General features: G+C 33.7%; 1 protein-coding gene across 4 annotated transcripts in view; it reads right to left on the reverse strand.

The window, feature by feature from the left end:
* The window catches only part of REV3L (REV3 like, DNA directed polymerase zeta catalytic subunit), a 167,957-nt gene that overhangs the window by 66,395 nt on the left and 76,445 nt on the right, over positions 1–25,117 (reverse strand). For 2 of the 4 annotated variants that reach the window (XM_063098438.1, XM_063098441.1), the window contains exons 5-12: positions 18,793–18,889; positions 13,857–13,951; positions 13,193–13,297; positions 11,858–11,942; positions 11,622–11,773; positions 5,536–5,655; positions 2,616–2,853; positions 229–371 (exon numbers count right to left, since the gene is read on the reverse strand). In XM_063098438.1, coding sequence (XP_062954508.1) covers positions 229–371; positions 2,616–2,853; positions 5,536–5,655; positions 11,622–11,773; positions 11,858–11,942; positions 13,193–13,297; positions 13,857–13,951; positions 18,793–18,889 — 1,035 coding nt within the window. The remainder of the gene's footprint in view (positions 1–228; positions 372–2,615; positions 2,854–5,535; positions 5,656–11,621; positions 11,774–11,857; positions 11,943–13,192; positions 13,298–13,856; positions 13,952–18,792; positions 18,890–25,117) is intronic. The other 2 variants (XM_063098439.1, XM_063098440.1) reach the window with 2 other exon arrangements.

The raw sequence follows: 25,117 nt of genomic DNA on the forward strand, positions 1-25,117 counted from the left end.
AGTTTACAAAGCTTGAAATCAGGGATCAACAAACGTTATACTTCTTAGAAATAAGAAAGAATCACATATCTACATTCTTTCAAAAGAAAAAATCCTGAAGGGCAATACATAATAGTATCATGATAGCCTCACTTAGCCAACTATATAGAAAGTGTAATTACAGTTTCAAAATCAAATATATTTTAGCCCCTAAATAACCAAATGCTCACAGGAGACTTGTTTACTTACCACTATTTTCATCTGCAGTTCCATCTAACTGAGGTATAGAAAGATTGGCTAGAAGCAAACTGTTATCACTCCATTCCATTTCTTCTTCTGAAGATGAATCATCATCTTCTGTTGAACTTCTTCGGGTGTTTTTGCACAGTGATCTAGAAAATATTAACATTCATTGGTGAGTATGATCATCAGAAAAGATGTCTAATTTGACTCTTTAACAGTAAAAGAATAAAAAGATCTAAAAATTGTAACTCTGAAAAGAAAAGCATATTTACTTTGCTTTATTAACATGTCCTACTACTACCTGCAAAAATTTATTGTAAATAGACTCTATAATCCCTTTCAGGTCAGCTAGAAGACACCATAATACTTGCATTCACAGTTCCACAATATCCTGGATTTCCATACCTAATCATGTTCTTTCTTATATTCTCTCCTTCATTCTATCCTGATATATACATATTACAGCTTGGGTGAGAACACAGTAATTTCTAAAAAGGTGGCATCCATAAATACATAATCACTACATTCTGAATTGGAAAAGACAGGAACATAAAGGCTAGTGAGAGGGCATTCAGGTCAGGGCTGGAGAGAAAATATCAGGAATCAGAGGGGATAGGAAGTAGTAAAGGTGTTGAATTGGTCTGACAATGGCTAAAAGTAAGGCTACTAAAGAATTCAGATGGACTGTGAAGTACAGTTAGACAGTCTCTTTAAGTTTCATCTCAGTGATACTAACTTAATACTTTTCCTTTTGTCTGGATGGGCAAACTTACTTTCTATCCATACCCATTGTTTTCTTTCTCTGGTCTCAAAAGTTTGGAAATAATATACCTTTATAATAAATGGAAGTTTCTCCATATGGCTTTTCCAAATCACAATTTGTCATAAAATCATTCCCTTAAAACCAGAAAGAGATATTATGTCATCTAATCCGACTTTCTACCCAATGCAAAAACCCCATCTTTAACAGAATTGACAATTTCTGCTTTTACATTCTCTGGGCAAAGGGCTTACTGTCTCACAGGGTCATCTTTCCTTTGTTAATGGCTCTAATTTTTAGTAATTGTCTTCCTATATTACACAAAATCTTTCTTTTCAATTTCCATATATTATTCCTGCTTTTGTTCTCTGTAGTCATATAGAGCAAATCTGTGCCATTTTCCACACAATAACCTTAAAATATATGAAGACATTTATCACCTGTCCTATAATTCCTCTCTAATTAGACCAAACATTCTCTATTCAAATATTCTTCAAAAATGACAGTATTCACAGATTCTTATAGTTTTCTTCCTCTTCTATGCCTTTCCTTTACTGTCTCAATATTCTTAAAATATTGTACTCAGGGCAGAATACAACACCAACACAGAGAGTAGAATGAACTAGTTCTTTTTCTAGACACTGCACTTCTACTATTCAATCTCTCTCCAATATATGTTTATGAAATGTTTAGGTTTGTTTTACCAAGGTTAAATTGAGCATGGTTTTCACAGAACTCATCCAGTCAATGTACACAAAAGCATGAATTTAATCACGGGATAAACTATGCCTATTATTACATTAGAGACTATGTTAGAGAGAAGACTATAACACCACATCTGGAGATTTCCATACCCTGATTTATTAAGTACAAAGATGAAAACTCATGTTATATACAATTAAATACTGAATTTATGAATTAGCCTCTTTCACCTTTCAGTATGGCTTTGGGGTAGTTTTTGAACACAGACTTTAGAAGTTCTAGTATAGCCTACAGAAGTTTAAAGGAGAGATATACTCAGTCTTTCAGGCTCAGAGGCCTAATTTTTTCTATACACAGAGCATAAAGTTCAGGGGCAGACTCAAACCAATGAAACTCACAGAGACTGATTAAGAAAACCACAGTAACATCTTATTCATTTATATTGAGAAACAAACCAAAATGCCAGTGTTTGCTTCTTGGATTGATTTATTTGTTGTTAATATTTAATTCCTTCTATCTAATCAGAACTGGAAGTCATTCCTTGTCTTTAAACTGCCTCTTTATATTGCCACTCTGATCCATAACTGTTTAACTATCAGAGGACATTCCTTTTTTCAAGTTCTGATATAAGGAGGCACTTCAATTTTGCCTCATTTATCTCTCACATATTTTAATACTGTACATATAAATAAATGCCTTCTAAAAGTTAGATTTAATCTTTTTAAATGTAGCAAAACTTTATTTTGCTTGGAATATGAAGTATATGCCATATGAAAAACAAACTACTAATTAAAAGGGATTTAAAAGAAGTCACTTTGGTTCATAAGGCATTTTAAATTATGAATAATAGTAAGATGTAATTTCTGATGAAAGAACAGTGACAATGACAAATGAAAGTAATTAAAATAACTGAAATAACTAAAAAACTTACCTCTTTTTGGCACGATGCTTTTCAATATTGCTGTCCCATCTCTGGGACATCACCAAACTAAGCTCCATTTCTTCTTTTTCAATTTGTGGTTCATTCTCTTCATCATCACTATTTTGGGGATATCTAGTGTTTTCAAAGGAGTGACGTGGCGATGGCATCCTATTTCTTTCCCCCTGATATCCATCATTTTCCAAACCAGCAAGAAGATGTACCAGAGCCTCATCGGGACTGCTGTCTACTATAAAACATGTGAAGAAATCACCAACGAATTAACTTAAATTTTCTAAATAATCCAAAAATCCAGATCAATTGTAAAAAAACAACATCATCATAGATGTTGGCACATGTTAAAGAATACAGTTGGTGCAAAGGCTTTGGTGTTGATATAGCTCTCTCATCAAAGTGTGATCCTTGGACCATCTGCAGTAGAATAATTTAGCGATTTTATTAAAAAGAAGATTCTCAGACCCCAAACCACACCTACTGAATCAGAATTTCTGGGGTAGGGCCCAGTAATTTGCATTTTAACAAGTTGTCCAAGCTCTTACTACACACTTAAGCTTGAGGAGCACTAAACCAAACATGACCACAAGTATTCAAAATAAATATATAGTAAATTTATAAATTAATGCTAAGAAAGTAAGTTAAAAATTATACATGTAAACACCTTATCACTTACTTAAGCTTTATTTAGCTTATAGGATAGTCAAAGGAAATCCGTAGTTGAAAAATACAAGAGAGCTTTAAAAGGGATTAATAGTATTACTTATAAAACAACTTCATACACACTAGGATTGCTAAAATCAGGAAGACAGATAATAAGTGTTGGCAAGGATGTGAAGAATTGGGATCCACATACGTAGCTGGTGAGATTATAAAATGGTACAGTCACTGGCAGTTTCTGAAAAATGTTAAACATACCCAGCAATTCCACTCCTACATATATATCCAAGAGAACTGAAAACATATGTTCACACAAAAACCTGTGCATGAATAATCATAGCAGCATTCATAATAACCAAAAAAGTGGAAACAACCCAAATATGCATCAGTTGATGAATGGGTAAATAAAGTATGGTATTATCCATACGATGAAATATTATTCAGCAAAAAAACTGAAGTACTGATATTTGCTATAAAATGGATGAACCTTGAAAACATTATGATAAATGAAAGCAGCCAAATACAAAAGGCTATGTGATTCCATTTATATGAAATACCCCAAATAAGTAAATCCAGCAAAAGAGAAAATAGACTAATGGTTGCCATGGGCTGGGAGGAAGAACAGGGAGTGACTGCTAATGGGTACAGGGTTTCTTCTTGGGGGATAAAAATGTCCCCAAATTAGATAGTGGTAATGGTTGCACAACTCCATGAATATGCTAAAAATCCTGCATTGTACATGTTAGACGGTGAATTTTATGGTATGTGAAATATATCTCACTGAAGCTGTTATTAAAAAAAAAAAAAAAAAAAAGAGCATGGTGTTATAACACCAAGGTCAAGGGTTTGGATCCTCGCATTGGCCAGCTGCCAAGAAAAAAGAAAAGAAAGATCCAAGATCCATAAGATGGAAGTCTGTTCTAATCTACTACACAACCTTTTTCCTCCATAAAATGAGGCAATACATTTCCCATTTAATAAATATCAAGTTTTAGGATTTATTTGCTGACATTAAAGAAATCGGTTCAGTCATGCTACCAAATGTAATACAAAAATGAAAATATTTGCTTATAAGAGCTATTTTGGTAATGGCCCATTTCCTAAACCTATAATTATAATTTATTTTTCCTTCCTCATACTTTAGAAAAATTAAGTGTTAGCAAATGAATTATATATATTTGCCTCTCAGATTTTTGATAACATTGAGATTGCATTTTTGTAACCTCAAGCATATCTATTAATAATGCAATATATTTGCCTAATATAATGAAACAGGGATATGACTCTCTTTCTCACCTCTTTTTTAATTCCTTAACTTTTCCATAATCCACTCTTAACTATTTTTTTACAATTAGAATGTAATTTAAAATACTTTGGTATATATACTAATTTATTCTGATGAAAAATAGAACATTTTAGACTATAAATCTCAAATTACTTTTTTAGTGTGGTCTTAGGATGATTTCTTTCTGCATGTGGTCAATCATTTAAAAAAGAAAGAAGTTCTATCTCCGGTTAAAACGTATTCAAAATATAAACATGTACAGTACTCTTGCCATTGTCCATAATCAGTTCCATTCAGATGAAAAATGTAAGTAACAGAGAGAGGACATTATATGAAGCTGGGATAACATTTAGTAGTATAAAAATGAAAAAACAGAAAGTGAGAAAGGAAAGAAACATAAAATCACTATATCAAGCAAAACAAGAGGCAGGAGGTTTAATGATATCTCACTTTATACAACAAAATATTAAATTTCTGCAAAAGATGTCAGTAAGACTATTAATTATTAAAAAGAAATCTTGTAAATGGTTTATGACGCTAATGAAAATTCATTTAGGGTAGTGCAAAAACATTCAAATAACTGCCATGTATGATGCTGGCCAAAAATTAATGGCTTGAGAGGAATTGTTCAGTGAAATTTCTAATACTAATGAAGAAAAAAAAAATTATGATGTTTTATTAATATATTTAACTTTGGAGAATAACTCAAAATATAAGTTCATTTTCCTCCTAAAGCAGTATGGTTTTCCCTCAAAGTAAAATTAAAAACAAAAAGAAAGAAATGATTTTCCTTCACATTAAAAAAAAGGCTTATTTGGTTTAATACAAGGTTTCACTTTCATATTCAGTACAGTAGGTATTTATTGAACATGCAACATTAATCTATTCATATCAAAGAAAAAAACAGCCCCTCACAACACACACTTTCACTGATTTTAAACACTGATTTTTTACAGTAGCATTGTCACTTACTGAAAACTGGTGACTCACTCAGTCTTTGGGTCAAAGGCTGAAAAGTCTGACTATTTTCCATGAGGTTCAAAATTGCTTCTTCATTTATAAGAGCTTCCTCCACTTTGTGTCTAGTGTGACCTTAAGATGACAAAGAACACAAAAACATTAAAGCAATAGCCTAAATCTAAAATTTATTATCTAGAATTTATTTAAATTAGGAAGCATTACAATTGTAAACCTACCTAAAATTTCAAAGTATAGTGATATATACTAAATAAAAATGTAATGAAAGTTAATAAAAAGCCACAAGAATATCTAACCAATCATATGGATGAGTAAAGAACCAAAAACCAAAAACCAGACAAACAAAAACCTCTGAATCTATGGATCACCAAATATTTACAATCTCTTTAGCTTTTTCAATTTGACTTAGTGAAGATGGCGGAAGAGATGGTCCTCAGCATCCCTCTCTCCCATAAATCAACCAATTTACAACCATTAAAAACCAAAAACAGCCAGGCTGGGGACGCTGGAGTTCAGGGGAACAGGAGGAGAGACCTACAGAGTGCGTGAAGGCGGGAGAAGCCACAGAGAGAGAAAGAAAGAACTGCTCCGACCATTTTGAGCCCCAGCCTCTTCAAGGCTGGAGCTGGTGAGCACATGGAGAAAGAGCTGGCAAAAGCCGGTGCTGTACCCTTTGGATGGAGTTGCTTGGAGGCTACAGGGGAGAAGAGGGCTTTGGTGGACCCCACGCCAACAAGACTACTAATAGGGTTCCTGTGGGCCCACATAGGAGGAGCCACAACAACCGAAAAAAAGGAGCTATTCACAGAACAGTGAGTCATCGCAAAGACCGGCGCAGGGATAGGTGCATGGCCCCATCCCATGGGAAGTGTTTGGAGCACAGGTGGTAGGGGAGAAGGGCCCGCTGGGGGAACACTGGGGCACAGCAAGAACAGTGGATCTGTCCCCCAATGAGCATAGGACCATTCAGTGGAGACTGGAAAGGAATATAGAACTGCAGGGGGTGCAGTTAGCTGAAAAGACTCAGGCCCAGACTGAAGTTTCTACACCACTCAGGTTTACCAGATGTCATGAGACCTGGAAGAACCTATAAAATCAACCATTAAAACTTGATCTACACAAAAAGCCTTCCCCAGGGAATCAGCAGCAATGCAATGATTTAGCTCAGCGACAGAGCTCATGTACTGGTCCCCACAGGAAGTTCCCCAATGTTAGAAGTAAGCAAAGGACAACAAATTAGTTCCAATGCAGAGTTTAAGTGGTAAGAAAAGCAAATAATAGAACTGAACACAGAACTTCAACATAGAACTGAAAGAAAAAACAAAATACCCACAGACCAGAGACAAAGTTTGATATTAACTAGTAAAGGTCTCACATCACCAAAGAACACCTATAAAACTAGAAGGGCCGGAAGTGCCCTAGGCTACTAAGCCAGGGAGTGGGGAGGACTGGGGGCCTTGGCCACATCGCCCCCCCCCCCACACCTGCAACCAGCACAGTGATGACCCCTGAGCTGCCACAGAGAGCAGCCTGGGCTCCCGAGCTGGGGTGGTGGCAGCGGAGAGTGGTAGGGGTGAGGGCTTCAGCCACACCCCTCTGAAATCTGCACCTAGCTCAGCAATGACCAGGCCACCACTGGAAATCTCCTGGTCTCCCCTGCAGGAATGAGGGTGTGCGACAGGCCTCAATTACACCCCTCCTTCCTACTTCTCCCACTCTGTTTGCTTCCCCTTTCCCCTCTCACCCTCCCCACAAGCTGCTCTGCAACATCATAGAATGTAAAAAACCAATAATATTAATAAATAAACTTAAAAAATAAAAATTTTAGTGTGTGTAGAGTTATATTACTCTGATAAAAATCACTACATATTAAAAAGTATAAAGGGAAAAGACAAACTCATTTGTATTCAATTCTTTTTTTTTTTTTTTTTTTGGCAGCTGGCTTGTATGGGGATCTGAACCCATGACCTTGGTGTTACAAGCCTGTGCTCTAACCAATTGAGCTAACTGGTCAGCCCTGATAAAGTCCTTTGAATAATAAAAGTTTCTATTCTCTAAGGTTTAAAAACAAATAAATTCATTTTACATTAATTTTGTATTTCTGAGAAAACTTTCATTTCATAATCTAAAAATATTAGTCTTTCAAAATGTGATTTTTGAAGAGGGTCTAATGCACAGAGGTATTAAATAATTTAAAGAACAAAGATAAAATGAATCCCATATTATACTCCATCCACAGGGGGAAATAGAGAATAAAAAGGACATAGTAGTAGATGGAAAAAAGACTACACCAAAAATGGCACACAGTTATATGAGAGATAATGGGAAAACAGTTCTGTTTCTTTGCTTCAGGTATTTAATCAGAATTAAAACTAAGTGCTTTCAAGTTTTTAAAACTTTGGGAAAACATATTTTTAAGGTAACACATGCTAGGACATAGCTGGGCTGAGGAGTGTTTAATCAAAACAAATGAATAAACAAACAAAAAATCTCTGAAAAATAGCTCATCTAAAACAAAAAACAATTGAGAGGATCAATAAAAACAAAAGCTGGTTCTCTGAAACTAATAATAAAATAGGCAAGACTGGCAAGAATGATCAAAACAAATTACAAAGAAGAAATAAATTATATTAGGAATAAAAGGAGGAGTGGCAAAGGTAAAAGAACGATGTTAAAATAATACTATGAACAACTTTATACCAAAAACATGGAAAAATCTGATAAAATAGATAATTTCTCATAAATCTGTTAACAATTATGGAAACTGAATCAGTAGTTTAAATCTACCCCCTTTACTTCCCATCCCCTAACACACAAAATGCACCCACTAAAACCATACTGTCTGGATGACTATACAGAGATCTATCAAATCTTCATGAAAGAGATTATTCCAATCTAATACATATTCTTAAAAAGAGAGCTGAAAAAGAAGGAAAGCTCTATAACTCATTTAATAGCACACAACATTGGTAAAATTTAATTTAACATCCACTCATGACTCAAAAGACAACAAACTTCTCAGCAAATAAGAACTAGAAGATATATTAACCTGATTAAAGTATATTTACTAATATCTGGTAGTAAATTTCATACTTAATGAAATATAGAAGCATTCCCTTTAAAGTCAGGAAAAAGACTATTAATATTTCTACTCAACTTTATTCTATAGTTCTTAGGCAGTGCATTAAGACATGAAAAAAAAAAAAAAATTTCCATACACAAAAAAAGACTCCACACACTGAAAATACATTTAAACAATTAGCACTAATAAAAGCTGCTGGATACAAGACTGATATACAAAGGTCAGTGAACTTCCTAAATACCAACAATTAGAGATGTAATTTTTAAAAGATAAAACTTACAATTGCAACAATTACAAGGCACTTAGAATATAGATAACAAAAGATACAATACAATCATTTCACAAAGAATTATAAAACTTTATTGAGTGAAATGAAAAGCAAATAAAATGAGAAATATATCATTTTCAAAGATGAGACAATTTGATATAGAAAGATAAAAATTTCCTTAAACCATTCTATAAATTCAATGGATTCCCCCCCAAATCCCAATGGGTTCTTCACAGAAACGAAATATTCTGATCATAAAATTAACATGAGAGCTTTGTAAAAGGCTCAATAGTAGACAAGACAATTTTAAAGCTGAGTAAGGGGAGATCTGCCCTGACAAAACTTAATTAAGCAACAGTATTTAAAACAGTATGTTAACATAGGGGAACTTAAAAGAGGTGTGGGAATTCAGTGGGGAAAAAACCCTGTTCAATAAACATGCTGGTACAACTAGTTACATATGGGTATGTGTGTATATGCATTATATATGTGTGTGTATATATATATGAGATACAGGTAGACTCTTATTATTTATATAAGTAAAATTTCAGACGAATTAGACCTGAATGTGAAAAACCAAACTGTAAGTACACATAAGCCTTAGGATGAACACTTAAGAGAAAACTTTCATTACATCAGGGTAGGGAAGGATTCATAAACCAGGTACAAAAACCAAACCATAAAAGAAAATATTAGTAAACTTGACATTAAAATTAAAGATACTGAAAACACTAAAAATAAAAATAATTTTTAAAAATGGGAAAGAAAAAAGAGGGAAAAAAGAAGCTGAAATTTTTCTGAGGACTTCTATAGGAGAAGCCTAGATGGGGAGAAAATCCCTCTACAATAAATATAACTCATAAAGGTTCAATATCTAGAGAATATGAAAAACTCCTACAAATCAGTAAGAAAAAAGACCAGTGATGCAACAGAAAATGAGCAAAGAACATGAATAAGCAATTCTCAGGTAAAGAAACACAAATGGCCTTTAAAGATGCTCAAACTCATTAATAATCAGGAAATGCAGATTAAAATAAGGAGATACCATTGCAAAGAATCAGAGTGGCAAACTTTTATATCTATTATTTGGCACTATCAAACATTGTTGAGGCTCCCCTTGCCTAGAAAAATTACATATAAAACAATGTGACTTCTGAGTAATATTCTCATTATTCTCTTCCTTACCAGTCATGTGTAACCTAATTGCACTACAGAAACACTGTTATAACAGACACTATTTAGGTAGAGTACAATGCATACACCGTAACATCCAGCAAATTTACACTTCTGTATGTGTTCTCCTTGCACATAGCCATAAGGAGACAGATATTGTACTCAGTGCAAATGTGGAAACCATGTACTATTTGTAGAATAGAAAAACATATAAACTGTTGTTTAGCCTTAAAATGGAACACTAATCAGCAGCTAAAATGAGTGAACAAGAATAAATTTCAAATTTATAATGGTGACATGAAAAGATGCTCAACATCATTGTAATGAGGGAAATAAAAATTAAAACTACAATTAGATACTATTTCGCACACACTAGGATGGCTACATTAAAAAAGACAGATAATAACAAGTGCTGGTGAGGACGTGGAGCCACAGAAATCCTCACATATTGCTGGTGGAAATGTAAAACAGTACAACCACTTTGGAAAATAGCTTGGAAGTATATTAAAAAATTAAGCACAATCTTATCATATGACCTAGCAATTCCACTCCTTGGTATGTATTATTTATGTAACATTTATCCACACAAAGACTTGTACTCAAATGTTCATAGCACCATTATACTTTTTTGTTTGTTTTGTTTTTGCTCTGCAAAGATAATATTTGTAGTGAAGTTTCTTCTCAAACTGGTTTCACTTGCTACTATTCTCATTATTTTACATATTTTTTCATATTTATTCTAAATTTCATGTTTCATGTTTATAGCAGCATTATTAATAGCCAAAAGTGAAAACTCAAGTATCCATCAACTGATGAATGGATTAACAGAACTTGGTATGGGTATACAATGGAATATTATTTGGCAATAGAAAGGAATGAAATACTAATAGATACACAACATGGATAAACTGTGAAGGTATTATGCTAAGTGAAAGAAGCCAGACACAAAAAACTACATACTGTGTGATTTCATTTATATGATATATCTAGAAAAGGCAAATCTAGAGAGACAAGAAAGTAGTTTAGGGTTACTTGGGGTTAGAGGTGGGAACAGGCATGACTACAAATGGACACAGAGGATCCTTCGGGCAGACAGAAATGTTCTAAAACTGGATTGTGAAAATGTTTGGACAACTCTGTAAATTTACTATAAATCATTGAATTTATACACTTAAAGTGGGTGAATTTTATGCTATGTAAATTATACCTCAATTAAGTTGCTTAAAAAAAAAAGGTTGAATCAATAAAGCAAGTTGTTTAATCTATGCAAGTAAAATTTAAAACCTAAAACAATAGTACTGTATATACTGTTGACACACTTGTACATATATAAGAAAATACAAAGTCATATACAGTAACAACTGCACCAACTTCAGGATAGTGCTTACATTTAGAGATATAGTAAGGGTAAAAGAATGAGAGAATTTTTGCTATATCCATAATGTTTATTTATTAGGAAAAAAACCCTAGCAAACTCAACCAAATATTAATATCTCATTGCTAGAGAAAAAGACATCTGTTATGGTATTTTCTGTATGCTTGAAAAGAAAATCTCACCTTTGCTCAATTCTGTGTCTTTGTGGACTTCTACCAAATTGGCTGGCGTGCACTGAAGCATTTCAGGAGACAGAACCTCAGAATGCAATGTTAACTCAGCAGAGAACTCCTGGGATCCATCGTTGTAGTCCACAGATCCTGATAATGTTCTGCTTAATTAAAACATATCCTTTATAACAAACTAGAGAACAAAGGATTAAAATTAGTTCTGAGATCTATAATAAAAAACTACTTACACAGAAAAATCATTCTGTTTGAGAACTTCCTGAAGTTTCTTCTGAAATTTTTTTTCACTTTCTGTTGTTGGCACAGACCTGCGATCTTTAAATATTAAAAATGCATTAAAAAATGTAGATAGCAAATGAATGAAATATTTTCCTTTCTCCTAAAGTAGCTTTAAAAATTATAGCAATTTCCTATATTTCTCTTGACGTATATAAGCTAAATGTAGGCCTATTGCAGAATCAAAAAAAATGGTTGTTACTTAAGTTATAAAATTAAGCACTTAAAGTCAGTTTGAGATTAAGATCTCTAATTATAATGTAAGTCTAAAACAGAAAAACACTGTTCTCTATCTGTAAATGTATCATATACCCTGAAATCAGGAATTTTCCCCTTATAAAATATGTTTCTATTTTAAAAAGCATAAAAGGCACTCAAAGTTCAACAAAACAATTTTAGTGCCGAAGACATTATAACAAAAATTTTAAATTTTTTTTTTCTCTCTTTTTTTTTTTGTGACTGGTAAGGGGGTTGGCAACCCTTGGCTTGGTGTCGTCCACACCACGCTCAGCCAGTGAGCGCACCGCACCAGCCATCCCTATATAGGATCCGAACCCACGGCCTCGGCGCTAACAGCACTGCACTCACCTGAATGAGCCACAGGGCCGGCCCCAAATTTTAAATTTTAATTGGATTTCAATATAGGTCTACTACTGAATTTCAAATACATTTGCCTTTTGAGTTATGTCTTCTATTCTTTTACCTTTATTTTTAAAATTCTGTTGTATTCATGGTATTTAGGCCTCATCAATTTTTTTGAATGTAGCCGCATTTAGTAATAAAGATGAGTATTTTCTTCAGAGCTGTACATGATGATCAAAGTGAGAGTTTATATGGCACACACAGAAAATAAGTTGAGGGTAGTATTTTATGCATTACATTTTCAAAGCTTAATGAGCTAAACAGTGTTTCTAAGTTGGGATTTACAATCTTCTGTGCGTTTTCTATAGCTTATTTGGAAATACAGAAGGCTAGAACATACTAGAAGAAAAAGGAGCAAAAAAAGTGAGGCAAGAGGACAAGTTATGCTGAAAACCAAGGATAGTGAAAATGTCAATTTGTTATGGGGAGAGAGACACAGTGACACTTTGGAGATAGTTGCAAAGGCAAAGTAAAGAATTACTTGTGGTATGGCAATGCCAATAGGAAAAACACATAGAAAATTTAAAGGTAATTTGAGAAGATCTAATTAATGTCAAGGGAAAAAAATCCAATAATAAACTTTTCCATTAAAATATTTAGTTTGAAAAAATCATCAGAGTAAACCATATAAACTATATGGTTTATACCTTGTGATGTGGGTTGGCTAATTTCAGAAGTTTCATTTCTGTTCCTTCGCCGTTGCTTTTCATCTTCCCATATGGCCTGTAGACCAGGGTTTCCACCAATCTGAGCTGTAATCACAACAATACTTCAATACTATAAGGGTCAAAGTAAAAAATACTTGCTTTAAAAAATCTAAACTTTTACATAATAAATATTGCTTAAAAAAAATTGCCTTATTTGTGTAATAAAATGGACAAACTATTCCAACCTGTTTATGATGTTACTTTTTAGTTTTCTTCCTACTGTTTCCCAAAAACCCAGCAAGTAAATAAAATTCTAACATTTGAACATAGCCAATAGACCTAAGAGTCACTTCTCTGGCATATAGTTTGAAGATAAAATGAAAAGGAAGAGTACATTAAATTATTTTATATTGGCTAATTTTATTTTGCATCACACTTACTTTAGTTTCGTGTCTATGCAAACATACTCCTGAATGAAGGTATAAATGAAAAAATAATGACTATCTCATCAGAAGTAAAGAAGAAATCCTTATAACATTTTGCATATCCTATTTCTATAATATCTTAGTTACTGAGTAATGCCTTCTTCCTTAGTTTTCCTACTCTATTTTGGTCATTAATTTTAAAAAATAAAAATATATATTAAGAATAATTGTGTATGTACATTCAATGTCCAGCCGATTTAAGATGTCAGCAGCTACAGCATCCACTTCTAATTCACATGTACTCTGTGGTTCAACACCTTCTAGTATTAAAGAACTGTAATAAAAAGATATCAAAAACAATAAATATGTTAGAGCAAACTTTGTAAGATTTTTCTTACAAAGAAAACAATACTTTGTGGGGGGATGAGGGCCTTGGCCATGCCCCCCTGACACGCACAACTAGCTCAGCGATGACCACCAAGCTGCTGCAGGAAGCACCCCAGGCTCTCCTGAGCCAGAGCGGTGGGGGGCCAAGGGCCTCGGCCATGCCCCCCACCAGCCCAGCGACCACCACCAAGGCACTGCAAGAAGCATACCAGGCTGCCGAGCTGGGGTGGTGGGCGAGTGAAGGCTTCAGCCATGCCCCCCTGACATCTGCACCCTGCTCAGCAATGACCAAGACACCACTGGAAGCCCCCTAGTCTTCCCTGCAGGAATGAGGGGGGTGCCACAGGCCTCAACCCTTCCCCTCTTCCTCTCTCCCCCTCCCACCCTATTTCCTTCCCCTTTTCCCTCCCCCCCTCCCCCCAACTGCTCCACATCACAGAATGCAAAAAAATAATATTAATAAATAAATAAACAAAAAAAATTAATAAAAAAAGAAAATTATTTCATGTTTAGCTGGTGACTGGAAAACCTGAAGATATTAAATTGATTCACAATTATTCATGGCACAATTGGTACTATGTGGTACATATAATTAATTCACAATTGATTAAATTAATTCACAATTATTCATGGCACAGTTGGTACTATGTATGTACTGGACAAGAAAAATACAAAATCTAATACACTGACAATCCTACTGAGATCCTTTTGCAAGTATATTCTACATACTTTGGCTCATCATATTTTATACATGAGGAACAAACATTGTTTTAGCATGTGGTTATACCCAGGGCAGAATCAAATAGGATAACAGAGGAACAACAGAGGGATGCATCAAAAACCATACACATATGAAATAAGTTACCTAGAGTCATCTTCCACAGCCATCATAGATGGTTTTCAAAAAATGAGGAGAGAACATACAACAAGAGATGAGGGAAGAAAACCATAGTGAAAAGCGGGCACAGGATACTCACTGTTCTTCTTGCCTTAACTATTGCTGAGCTAGGGAATGCTTTAAAATTCTTAACTACAGAACTGATAAACCATATGAATGTGCAACAGTGGGACCACAGCTAGGAAAAGTGATGACACCACAAGGTCATTAGTTTTTATGAGAGCTACAAAGGGTTGTTTCTCACAAATGCTCTTTGACTCAGAAGCATTTTCTTTTTCACAAAAAAGAAAAGCCACAAAAGAGAAGATTAGGAAGATACCACGTAATTGTCCTTGCTTGACAGAATGAACAGATAGCCAGTGTGGATCTCAGTTCACTCATTACAGAATTTTTTTTTTTGATCTCATACCAAAATAAACACCAAATGAAAAGGGGAGATCCATGATTTTACCTGAAAGTGGGTGATAGCATATTTCATTAACATTTTGATTTGAAACTTTTAAATGTTTTATCAAAAACATTAGCAAAACCTCATTTTCCATTGTCTATCCCTAAGAAAATTTTGATGAAATGTTAGAAATTAATTTGCTAAAGCACAGAATTTTTACAATTCAAATAAATATATGCATACATATATGTATGACGATACTTCAAAAAGTTCGTGGAAAAATAGAATTAACAGATAATATGAATCCTTCCATAACTTTTTGAAGACCCCACTTATACATGTGTACACACACATCTTTTTGCCATTGATAGAGAAGAGACATAGCCAACCTATCACAATATATTCCTTTCACTTTCAGAAAAAATAATTCTCAATGTAGATTATCCTCTTTATTTATATAATTTAACAAAATCACTTTTGCTATGAATTGAAGTACCAGATAAAATAGCTCAACAATTTTCTTCTTATACTAAAAGTTTTGCAATTTGAAAAAATTACATTGTAAATGTCAAGGATGAATATTCCAGGAGTAGCACGTTTGTGACAAAGGAGGAAACAATAACATAAAAAACCATAATCTCACAGTAGAAATTTACAACTATTTCTTGCCCTTATTGCAAAACTTCAGACATTCAGAACAGGAGGTGCTCCTATGAAAAGAAAGTTTTCAGTATTAAAAGTTTGTTTCCAGTAGATAGAAGAGTGTGAGTAAAAAATTTGAGTCAGCAAAAACATGTAGACCATTCATTTTGGTCATGAAAGGTAGGTAAACAATACAAAGGTAATTAGACAATTGTGCCTTTCTGAATATTTCTGTTCCTAGCTTAACACAAGAGATCTACTAATTAGAATCACTGAGAGTAGAGTTCACAAACTCATAATTTAAAAAATCTCTACAGATAATTCTGATGGGTATCCAGGGTTGAGACACCAGACTCAACTTTTGTGAATTTCACACTTTGCCAAATGATCCCGGAGGTCCATAATGGTTAGGAGAGCTGCTGACTCACCATCCCCATCTCATTTCGACTTTGTTCCTCTCTCTGAGTATCATGGCCTTTGTAATAATGTTTGTGAAGGTATATAAAATATTTCTTTGTTTAAAAAAAAAAAGGGCGGGGGCACTCAGAAGAAGGTGTTTGCATTAGGGATAGAAATAAGACTAACAAAATCTAAGAGAGTACTAATTTATGGCAAAACTTTCTGACATTATCTGTTATCTGTATTTGATGAAATTACAGGTTTTCAGTTAATATAAGTATGACAAAAACCTAAAACTATGGGATAATCTGAAGAAAAAAATCACTATATTTATTACAAATTCTTTTTTTTTTTTTTGACCAGTAAGGGGATTGCAACACTCGGCTTGGTGTTGTCTGCACCACACTCAGCCAGTGAGCACACCAGCCATCCCTATATAGGATCCGAACCTGCAGCCTTGGTGCTATCAGCACCGCACTCTCCCGAGTGAGCCACGAGGCTGGCCCTTATTATAAATTCTAATTTCTGAATAACTTGTCTAATGTCACTAGTTTGCATATTTATATCTTTGGTTACTATTTATACACGTTTAGAAGTAAAATGCACTTCTTAGATATATTCTAAAATTCAAAATTTTCATTATAACACACAGTTTCCCCAAAATTAATCAGTGAAGCTTTAGTACAGTATTATCACTTAACTAGAAAGATGTTTGTTACAAAAGGGCTTCAAACTACAAATAAATTTTAATTCTAATTGATCGTGTAAAACAAAAAATCTACTAAATATAGAACTTTGAAAAGTAGGGGTTCTAGCAAGTAGGTAAAAGTCCTTGAGTCAAGTTGATTTGCTCCAACTTTAGAGAGACAGAAGGACTGTGTCATGGGTATAAAAAAATGAAATAGCAAGTAGCTTGTTGGTCGCTTTGCTATGGATTGATTAGAACTTGAATTTGATGTGGTAAATAACATTCTCTCTAAACTTAATATCATCTCAATACGATTACATAAACAATTCCAATATATTTGTGAAGGAAATAAGAGGTATGTGTATGTTTATCAAAAAGCCTTCTACTGGGCCAGTCTGTGGCTCACTTGGGAGAGTGTGGCGCTGATAACACCAAGACCATGGGTTCAGATCCCTATATAGGGATGACTGGTTAGCTCACTTGGGAAAGCGTGGTGCTGACAACACCAAGTCAAGGGTTAAGATCCCCTTACCAGTCATCTTTTAAAAACAAACAAACAAAAAAACCCTGCTACTTGTTGACAAGCAGGAACAAGAGGTAAGAAAAATCACTGACTGTCCACATTACTTAGAAGTCTTCAAAGACTCATGTGTAGGTAATATTCTAGTCACAAAATGATATATTTCTGTCATTTTTTTTTTTTTTTTGTCTTTTTCGTGACTGGTACTCAGCCAGTGAGTGCACCGGCCATTCCTATATAGGAACCGAACCCGCGGCGGGAGCGTCGCTGCGCTCCCAGGACCGCACTCTCCCGAGTGCGCCACGGGCTCAGCCCTCTGTCATTTTTTAGTGATATTCTTTCTTAATGTTAGGTATTAAAAAGTCCTGAGCAATTCCATAATATGGAAATTCTGTCAAGTACATACTAGGGATCTAAAACTACATAAATTAAGCTCTCAACAAATATTTTTATGATAGTTTACCCACAATTAATAAATCACATTTTCTAGAGTCACTTAACTAAACACTTTCTCCACCTTGCACTCTTTGTAAAAAATATCTGCTTAAAAAGCATCAGGTGACATATAGTGAAAAGAGGAAAACCATAATCACCCTGCTACTACGCAAATGATCCATAAAAGGATCAAGGAAGCATAGGCAATGGTGTGTGGTATAAATCAGAAATCCCTGAGTTCTATGTAGATAAAGTTAGTGATTAATCATTTCTGTAGGGGATGATTACATATCTCCTTTATGGAAGGGAAATCTAAGCATTTGGAATATATTACTCCAAAAAGAAGTCTAATCAAAAATAAAATAGTTAAGAAAAAATTTCAAATTATTCATAAACACAGCATTTCAATGCCCTTTCTTCAATAAATATTTAATATTTAGAAATTTGAGGGGTTATTTTTATAAAAAATATTTGCTATTCCAGTTTTAAGGTGCTATTTCATTATAAATGTGATTTTAACTGATAAGTTGTATCAATTTAGAATGCATGATGAAAATGGATGCTGGAGAGACATAAAACAATTTACCCCGAATTCCTTTCACTAATTAGGTAAGAACTAGGTATATTTTCATGGTCTGTTTTTTAAATCTATGATTCCATGTAACATACTAATGCTGAAATGTGCTTTTAAAAATAAACTTACAGATTAAAAAGACCCAGTACAATAAAAGGTTAAAATTAAATGATGGTAATCACTAATTTCTAATCACAACTAGGATATACGTAAAATTTTCATTTCTTTAACAACATTAACTAACCTTGGTATTTCATCTTCTTCCCACCGAAATGAAGTATCAGCAAGGGAATTTCCTGATAAATGATTCTTGCATGATCCGGTTGCATGCAATGTATTACCTAGAAATAGAAAGGTAAAAGGAAATACATTCCACTTTTAATTTGCATATAATTACCTTAAGTAAAATAATACACAACCTATGTGACTAGTTTCTAAAATTGTGCCCTAAAGATTCATACACACAATATACATATATAATTGAGAGTAATGGTTCCAAACTAAGAGGGGAAAAAAGTATTTGCAAATACATGAATATTAAGGGAGAAATGGCTACAATACTTTCATAGTAGAATCAAAGTATGATACATTTAGATGTGCTACTGTGGGAAGTATGCTTAAAATCTCACTTGAAAAATAAAGAATTACAAATTTTTATAGACTTTAAATCCCTATGGTACTCTGTGTATGGGCCTCAACTAAAATTCTAGTGGAAATTCCACATAAAATTCAAAACATCCTTTAATACTAATCCCAGAATAAAAAGAAAATACACAATGCATTCCAGAAGTAATGGCAGTAACAGTGAGTGGAAACCTGGTGCAAATGCAAAAACAATTTGACCTGCAGTTGGAGAGGAGACTATACATGTCTACTTAGATGACCCAGTTTCAGAAACTGAGTCCAGGGGTCATACTTTGGAAGCAGTCTCTAAAGTTTTTTGTGATTTGTTGTGGGAATTCAAGTTTTCAAAGCTGAATGAGTGGCATCAAAAAGAATCTTAACACTGTAAAAGATATTAAATTCACAATGCTCTCCAGCTAAATTTAATACTTTGATTTTCTTAATTGGTTAGCTTAACAAAACGGTATAATTAGAGTGAGATAAGGTATTATTATCTTTGTTATTTCTACAAAAAACAGGACAAAACATGCAACTGATCTTATATACAAGAGTACTTCAAAAAGTTCAAGGAAAACTAGAACTAAAAGATAATATGAATCTTTCCATAAAATTTTTGAAGTTCTCTCATACATTCAGAAGTTTTAAAAGGCTTTGCTACAGTATGGGTAGGACATTTATAAGAAATCACTTGCAAGAAATTACAACATACATATTAATAATTTTCTAATAAATTTATATATCTAACACTGTACCCTACAAAAATGTACATGTTAAATAAAAAGGAGCTACATAAATTTATTAATTCAGAGTTATCAATTATAATATAAAAATTCACATTTTATTTATACTCTATGTAGTTTTACCATATTTCCCTAAAGAATGTGAAAACTCCCTGACTTAAATATACATATATTTGTAATATATATTTTTTTGTTTTATTTTATGGCTGGCTGGTAAGGGGATCTGAACCCTTGACCTTGGTGTTATAAGGCCATGCTCTAACTAACTGAGCTACCTGGCCAGCCTACGTTTGTAATATATATTATATATACAAATAATTTGTTTGCTTTTTATTTTATTTTTTATTTTTTAATTTTACTTCTCAATATACATTGTAGTTGATTTTCATGTCCCTTACATAATTTGTTTTCTACTGTGGATGTTTAAAAAACATAATATAAAATGCCTCTGTGGTGCTCAAAATATTTGCTGCATTTAAATACTTTTATACACTTCACTATAATAAACTATAGTAATTAGCCCTATGCATACGTCATTTTACAACTGATTATATAACTGAATACTGAGACAAAATCGTATATGCATATGAAATATTCAAATTTCAAAATCTTTTTCACTACTTCAAAAGTAAGACGACATTATGAATTATGTTAACTTGTCTTATAAGATAAAATGTTAAGTTATACGCATGTGATACACACGAGGAGTCTTCAAAAAGTTCACGGAAAGATTTGTATTGTCTCTTAATTCCATTTTACCATGGACTTTTAAGTACCCTCATATATAACATGAGAACTTTACTGTCGGGTTAACTGTAATGCGTCTGAGATAACATGAGAAAATAAAATACAAAAATTATTCACCTATTCTTTCTATGATTTCAGTATAACCTTTTATTTTACAACAAACAGAAAAAAAACCCCTGAAGGCTATTTATATGATGAATTAAGATGTAAATTTTATTTAATCATAGTGCAATTTCTCTGCTTTAATTTCCCCCAACTAAATTCCACATAAATTTGCCTTCAAATTTAACAAATTTTCGCATTTTGAAAAAAAATCCTTTCTCATTTCCATTCCAATACTTATCTAACTTTTATAAATAAAATAAATGGTTTACATTCATTTGCTAATTCAAACTTTTCTTGTGCTTTTTTACTTATTGGGAAAAAACCTTTAATTGTGAAAATTACCTCCTCTTCCTATAATACCTACTGCATATACTCTAGAAATTTTTCCACTCCTCAATTCTTCTTAAACTCTCAGCTATACTTGACACTGATAACCGATTTGCTATTCTTTTTTCCCGCTGCAACCTTTTTATTTTAGAATAATCTTAGACTTACAGAAAAGTTGCAAGGATAGTACAGAGAGTTCCTGCATACTGGTCACCTGGTTTCCCTCATTGTTAACATTTTATATTACCATGGTACAATTGTCAGAACAAAGAAACCAACACTGGAAGACTACTATTAACTAAACTACAAGTTTTATTTGAATTTCACCAGTTTTTCCACTAATGTCCTCTTTCTGTTCTAGGATCCAATCTAGGGTACCACGTTGCACTTAGTTGCTGTCTCCCCATTCTCCTCTGGTCTATTTCTCAGTCTGTCTGTGTTTTTCATGACAGTCATGAGTACTGATGAGGTAACCTATAGAATGATCTCCAATCTGGTTTGTCTGATGTTTTTCTCATGATAGGACTGGTATGGGTTTTTGGAAAGAATATCAGAGAGGTGACAGGCCTTATCACATCATGTTAGTGGGTACAAGATATCCACATGACATCACTGGTGACGTTAACATTTATCACTTGGTTACGGTACAGTGAAGTACAGTTCTAAGGGTTTGACAAACACATAGCCACGTATCTACCACCCTAGTAGCATACAGAATAATTCCTTCACTCTAAAAGTTCCCCTGTATATTCCTTTTGCAGTCAATACTCCCTTCTAAACCCTTGCAACCAACAATCTATTTTCCACTTCTAGAGGTTTGTCTTTTCCAGAATGTCATGTGAATTAAATCATACAATTCATAACCTTTTGAGTCTGGCTTCTTTCATTTAGTAAAATGCTTTAAAAGATTCAGCTATGTTGTTGTGTGAACCAATAGCTACTTCCTTTTCATCACTAAATAGTATCACAGGTTAGCCATTCCCCTGTTGAGTGGAAATCTTGGTTGATTTACATTTTTAGCCATTATGAACAAAGCTGTTATAAATATTTGCTTACAGGTTTGGGAGGACCTAAGTTTTAAATCACTTGGCTAAATACCTAGGAGTACAATCGCTGGATCATATTGTAAGTCTATGTTTAATGCTATGAAAAACTATTGAACTGTCTTCCAAACTGACTGTACTATTTTGTATTCCCACCAACAATGAATGGGAGTTGCTATTGTTCCACATCCTGGTCAGCATTTGTTGTCAGTCTTCTGAATTTTAGCCATTCTAGTAAATATGTAATGATAGTTCTTTGTGGTTTTAATTTGCATTTGCCTAATGACATATAATGCTAAATATCATCTTTCCTTGTGTTTGCTGTCCTTATATCTTATTCTTTGGTGAAGTATCTGTTCAGGTCTTTTGAGTAGTTTGCTTATTGTTGATTTTTATGAATTCTTTATATATCTTAGATACAAGTCCTTTATCAGATGTCATTTGAAAAAATATTTTTCCCAGTCCTGTGCTTGTCTTTTCATTCTTTTAAAAGTGTTTTCACAGAGCGAAAGTTTTTAATTTTGACAAAATCCAACTTACCAATTTTTCCTTTCAAGATCATGCTTTTAGTGTTGCATCTAAAATCTCACTGCCAAACCCACGGCTGGGCAGATTTTCCCTTTATTTTCTTCTAAAAGTTTAATAGTTTTACATTTTACATTTAAGTCTGTGATGTATTTTGAGTTAATTTTAATATAAGGTATAAAGTATATGTCTGGGTTCTTTTATTTTTACTTTTTGGCATATGGCCATCCAATTGTTACAGCAATATTTGTTAAAAAGATTATCCTTTCTCCATTGAATTACAATTGTGCCTCTTTCAAAGCTAAGTGAACTACATGAACAAATGATAGGCTATTTCAAATATGGGTCTAGTTCCAGGCCCTACTCTATTCCATCAATGTGTCTATACTTTTGTTAACACAATGCTGTTTTGATTACTGTAGCTTTATAGTAAGTCTTGAAATTGGATATTACTCCTTAAACTTTTACTCTTGAAAATCTCTGCACTGCATCTCTTGGGTATGAAATAACACAGCCCTCATAAAAGTGGGGAGACACTAGGAGGTTACAATCTCCACAGGGAAGAAAGTTAGGCAGTGGACAGTTAGGCAGTGGACAGTCATCCCGCTTTTCTTTTATCTTCCCTCTTCCTTCCTTTCCTTTTCAGCCTCTTTCTCCATGGAAAGAGGGAGTTATTGGATAGCCAAGCCTACCTCATCCTTCATTAATGATTTCCTTTTTGGGATCCTAAGGACCAAGGGAGAGCTACTCATTTACACGACTTGATTTACTATGGGAATTTTATATTATCCTAAGATATGAGAAGAGATAAACAGGCAGTTATTAAGCTATAAGTTGTCAACTAAACTTGAGGTTATTATCTGGTATTATTATCTAGTAGAACAAATGAATCATTTTGATCTACTTAAAAAGGGAGTCACATGCTGTTCTCAAAGCTTCAATCTTTGTATATTCAAAATAAAAATGAAATATTTAATATAAGTTGTCACCACAAAACACTCTTGAAAATAAGTTTCATTGCATCTAAATTGTTCCACATAAAGATATTCTTAGCATTCTGGAGAGACAAAACAAAACTATTAGTGAATATAACATTGTACATTAGAGAATCACAAATAGCACCACTATTTGATAATAATTCTGAATTACAGTTTTTCAATCTGCATCTAATAATTCCAATATCGGAATTCTCCGCAGGTCATGTGTGTGTTTGTGTGTGCGTGTGCGTGTGCATGTGTGTGTGATGGAGTTTTCTTGTATATTAACTGGTCTATTCCAAATTGTGTGCTGAATATATTTCAAATCTTATTTTTAGGATAATTTGAGGCCTATAATAAAGATAATTTCCTCTAGGGAGAATCTGCATTTTCTTTTTCTGCCAGACTTGTGTGCATTACCAGACCAGCACCACCATAGATCAACTTCTAGATATGGGAATCTCCTTTATTTCCAGGGTATTCAAACTGTACTGAAATGCCTCAAAAGTGTTCTACTTCCCAGTTTCTGCTCAATTTAAGGGCTTATCCATTTGAAGCCCTACCTTACCCTGTGGAGGGTTCCCACCTGCAGGGCAAAACCTGCAGGTAAGGCTGTCTCAAATAAGGTTCATTAGCAAACACCCTCGGGGTAAATGTTGCTTTCAACATTCTGTTCTCTCTTCTGGCCTAAACTTCTTTATAATTTGTAAACTCTATGATACATTTAAGATTTTTTTCCTTTCAAATTTTACTCAGCAGTAAAAAAAATTGTTTTTAGCAGAAGAGCTGATCCCAGTAACCTACCCCACTATTTAGGGAAACAAAAAATCCTCCCTAGTGACTTTTCAGAGCATGGTTGGGTATGTAGAAGAAATGGAAGGAATTAAACCAAAGAATAGTTAATGAACTGAGAGACAAAAAATATGAACCTCTGGTTCAAAAAATTTGGCAGTAAGGGAAAAGAATTATGGCAGTTAGAAAGGACATTAGTACTGGAAGAAAAATATTGGTTCCATTTTCTTTTAAGAGAAGTAAAAGAGAAGAAATCCAATGAGAATAAAAGGCAATAGATGCTAGACCATTTGACTAAGAAAGTTCTACTCCTAGAAATATGCCCCAGAGAAACAAAAATATATGGCTATACAACTTTTACATAAATGTTCAAAGCAGCATCGTTCTTAACAGCCAAAAGGGGAAAACAACTTAAAATGTCCATCAAATCATAAAGGGATAAACAAAAGGCAGTATATCCACATAACAGATATTTGGCCATTAAAAGGAATGAAATACTGATACATGCTGCAACATGGATGCTGTGAATTGAATGTGCCCCCAAAATTCACTGAAGCTTGACTCCCACTGTAACAGTAATAACAGAATGGGAAATCCGATTATGGTATTTGAAAGGCGAGGCCTTTAAGAGGTGATTAGATTGTGAGGACTGTGCCCTTGTAAATGGACTGATCTATTCAGGGAGTACT

Source organism: Cynocephalus volans, chromosome 5 (assembly GCF_027409185.1).
Source record: "Cynocephalus volans isolate mCynVol1 chromosome 5, mCynVol1.pri, whole genome shotgun sequence".
Taxonomy (NCBI): domain Eukaryota; kingdom Metazoa; phylum Chordata; class Mammalia; order Dermoptera; family Cynocephalidae; genus Cynocephalus; species Cynocephalus volans.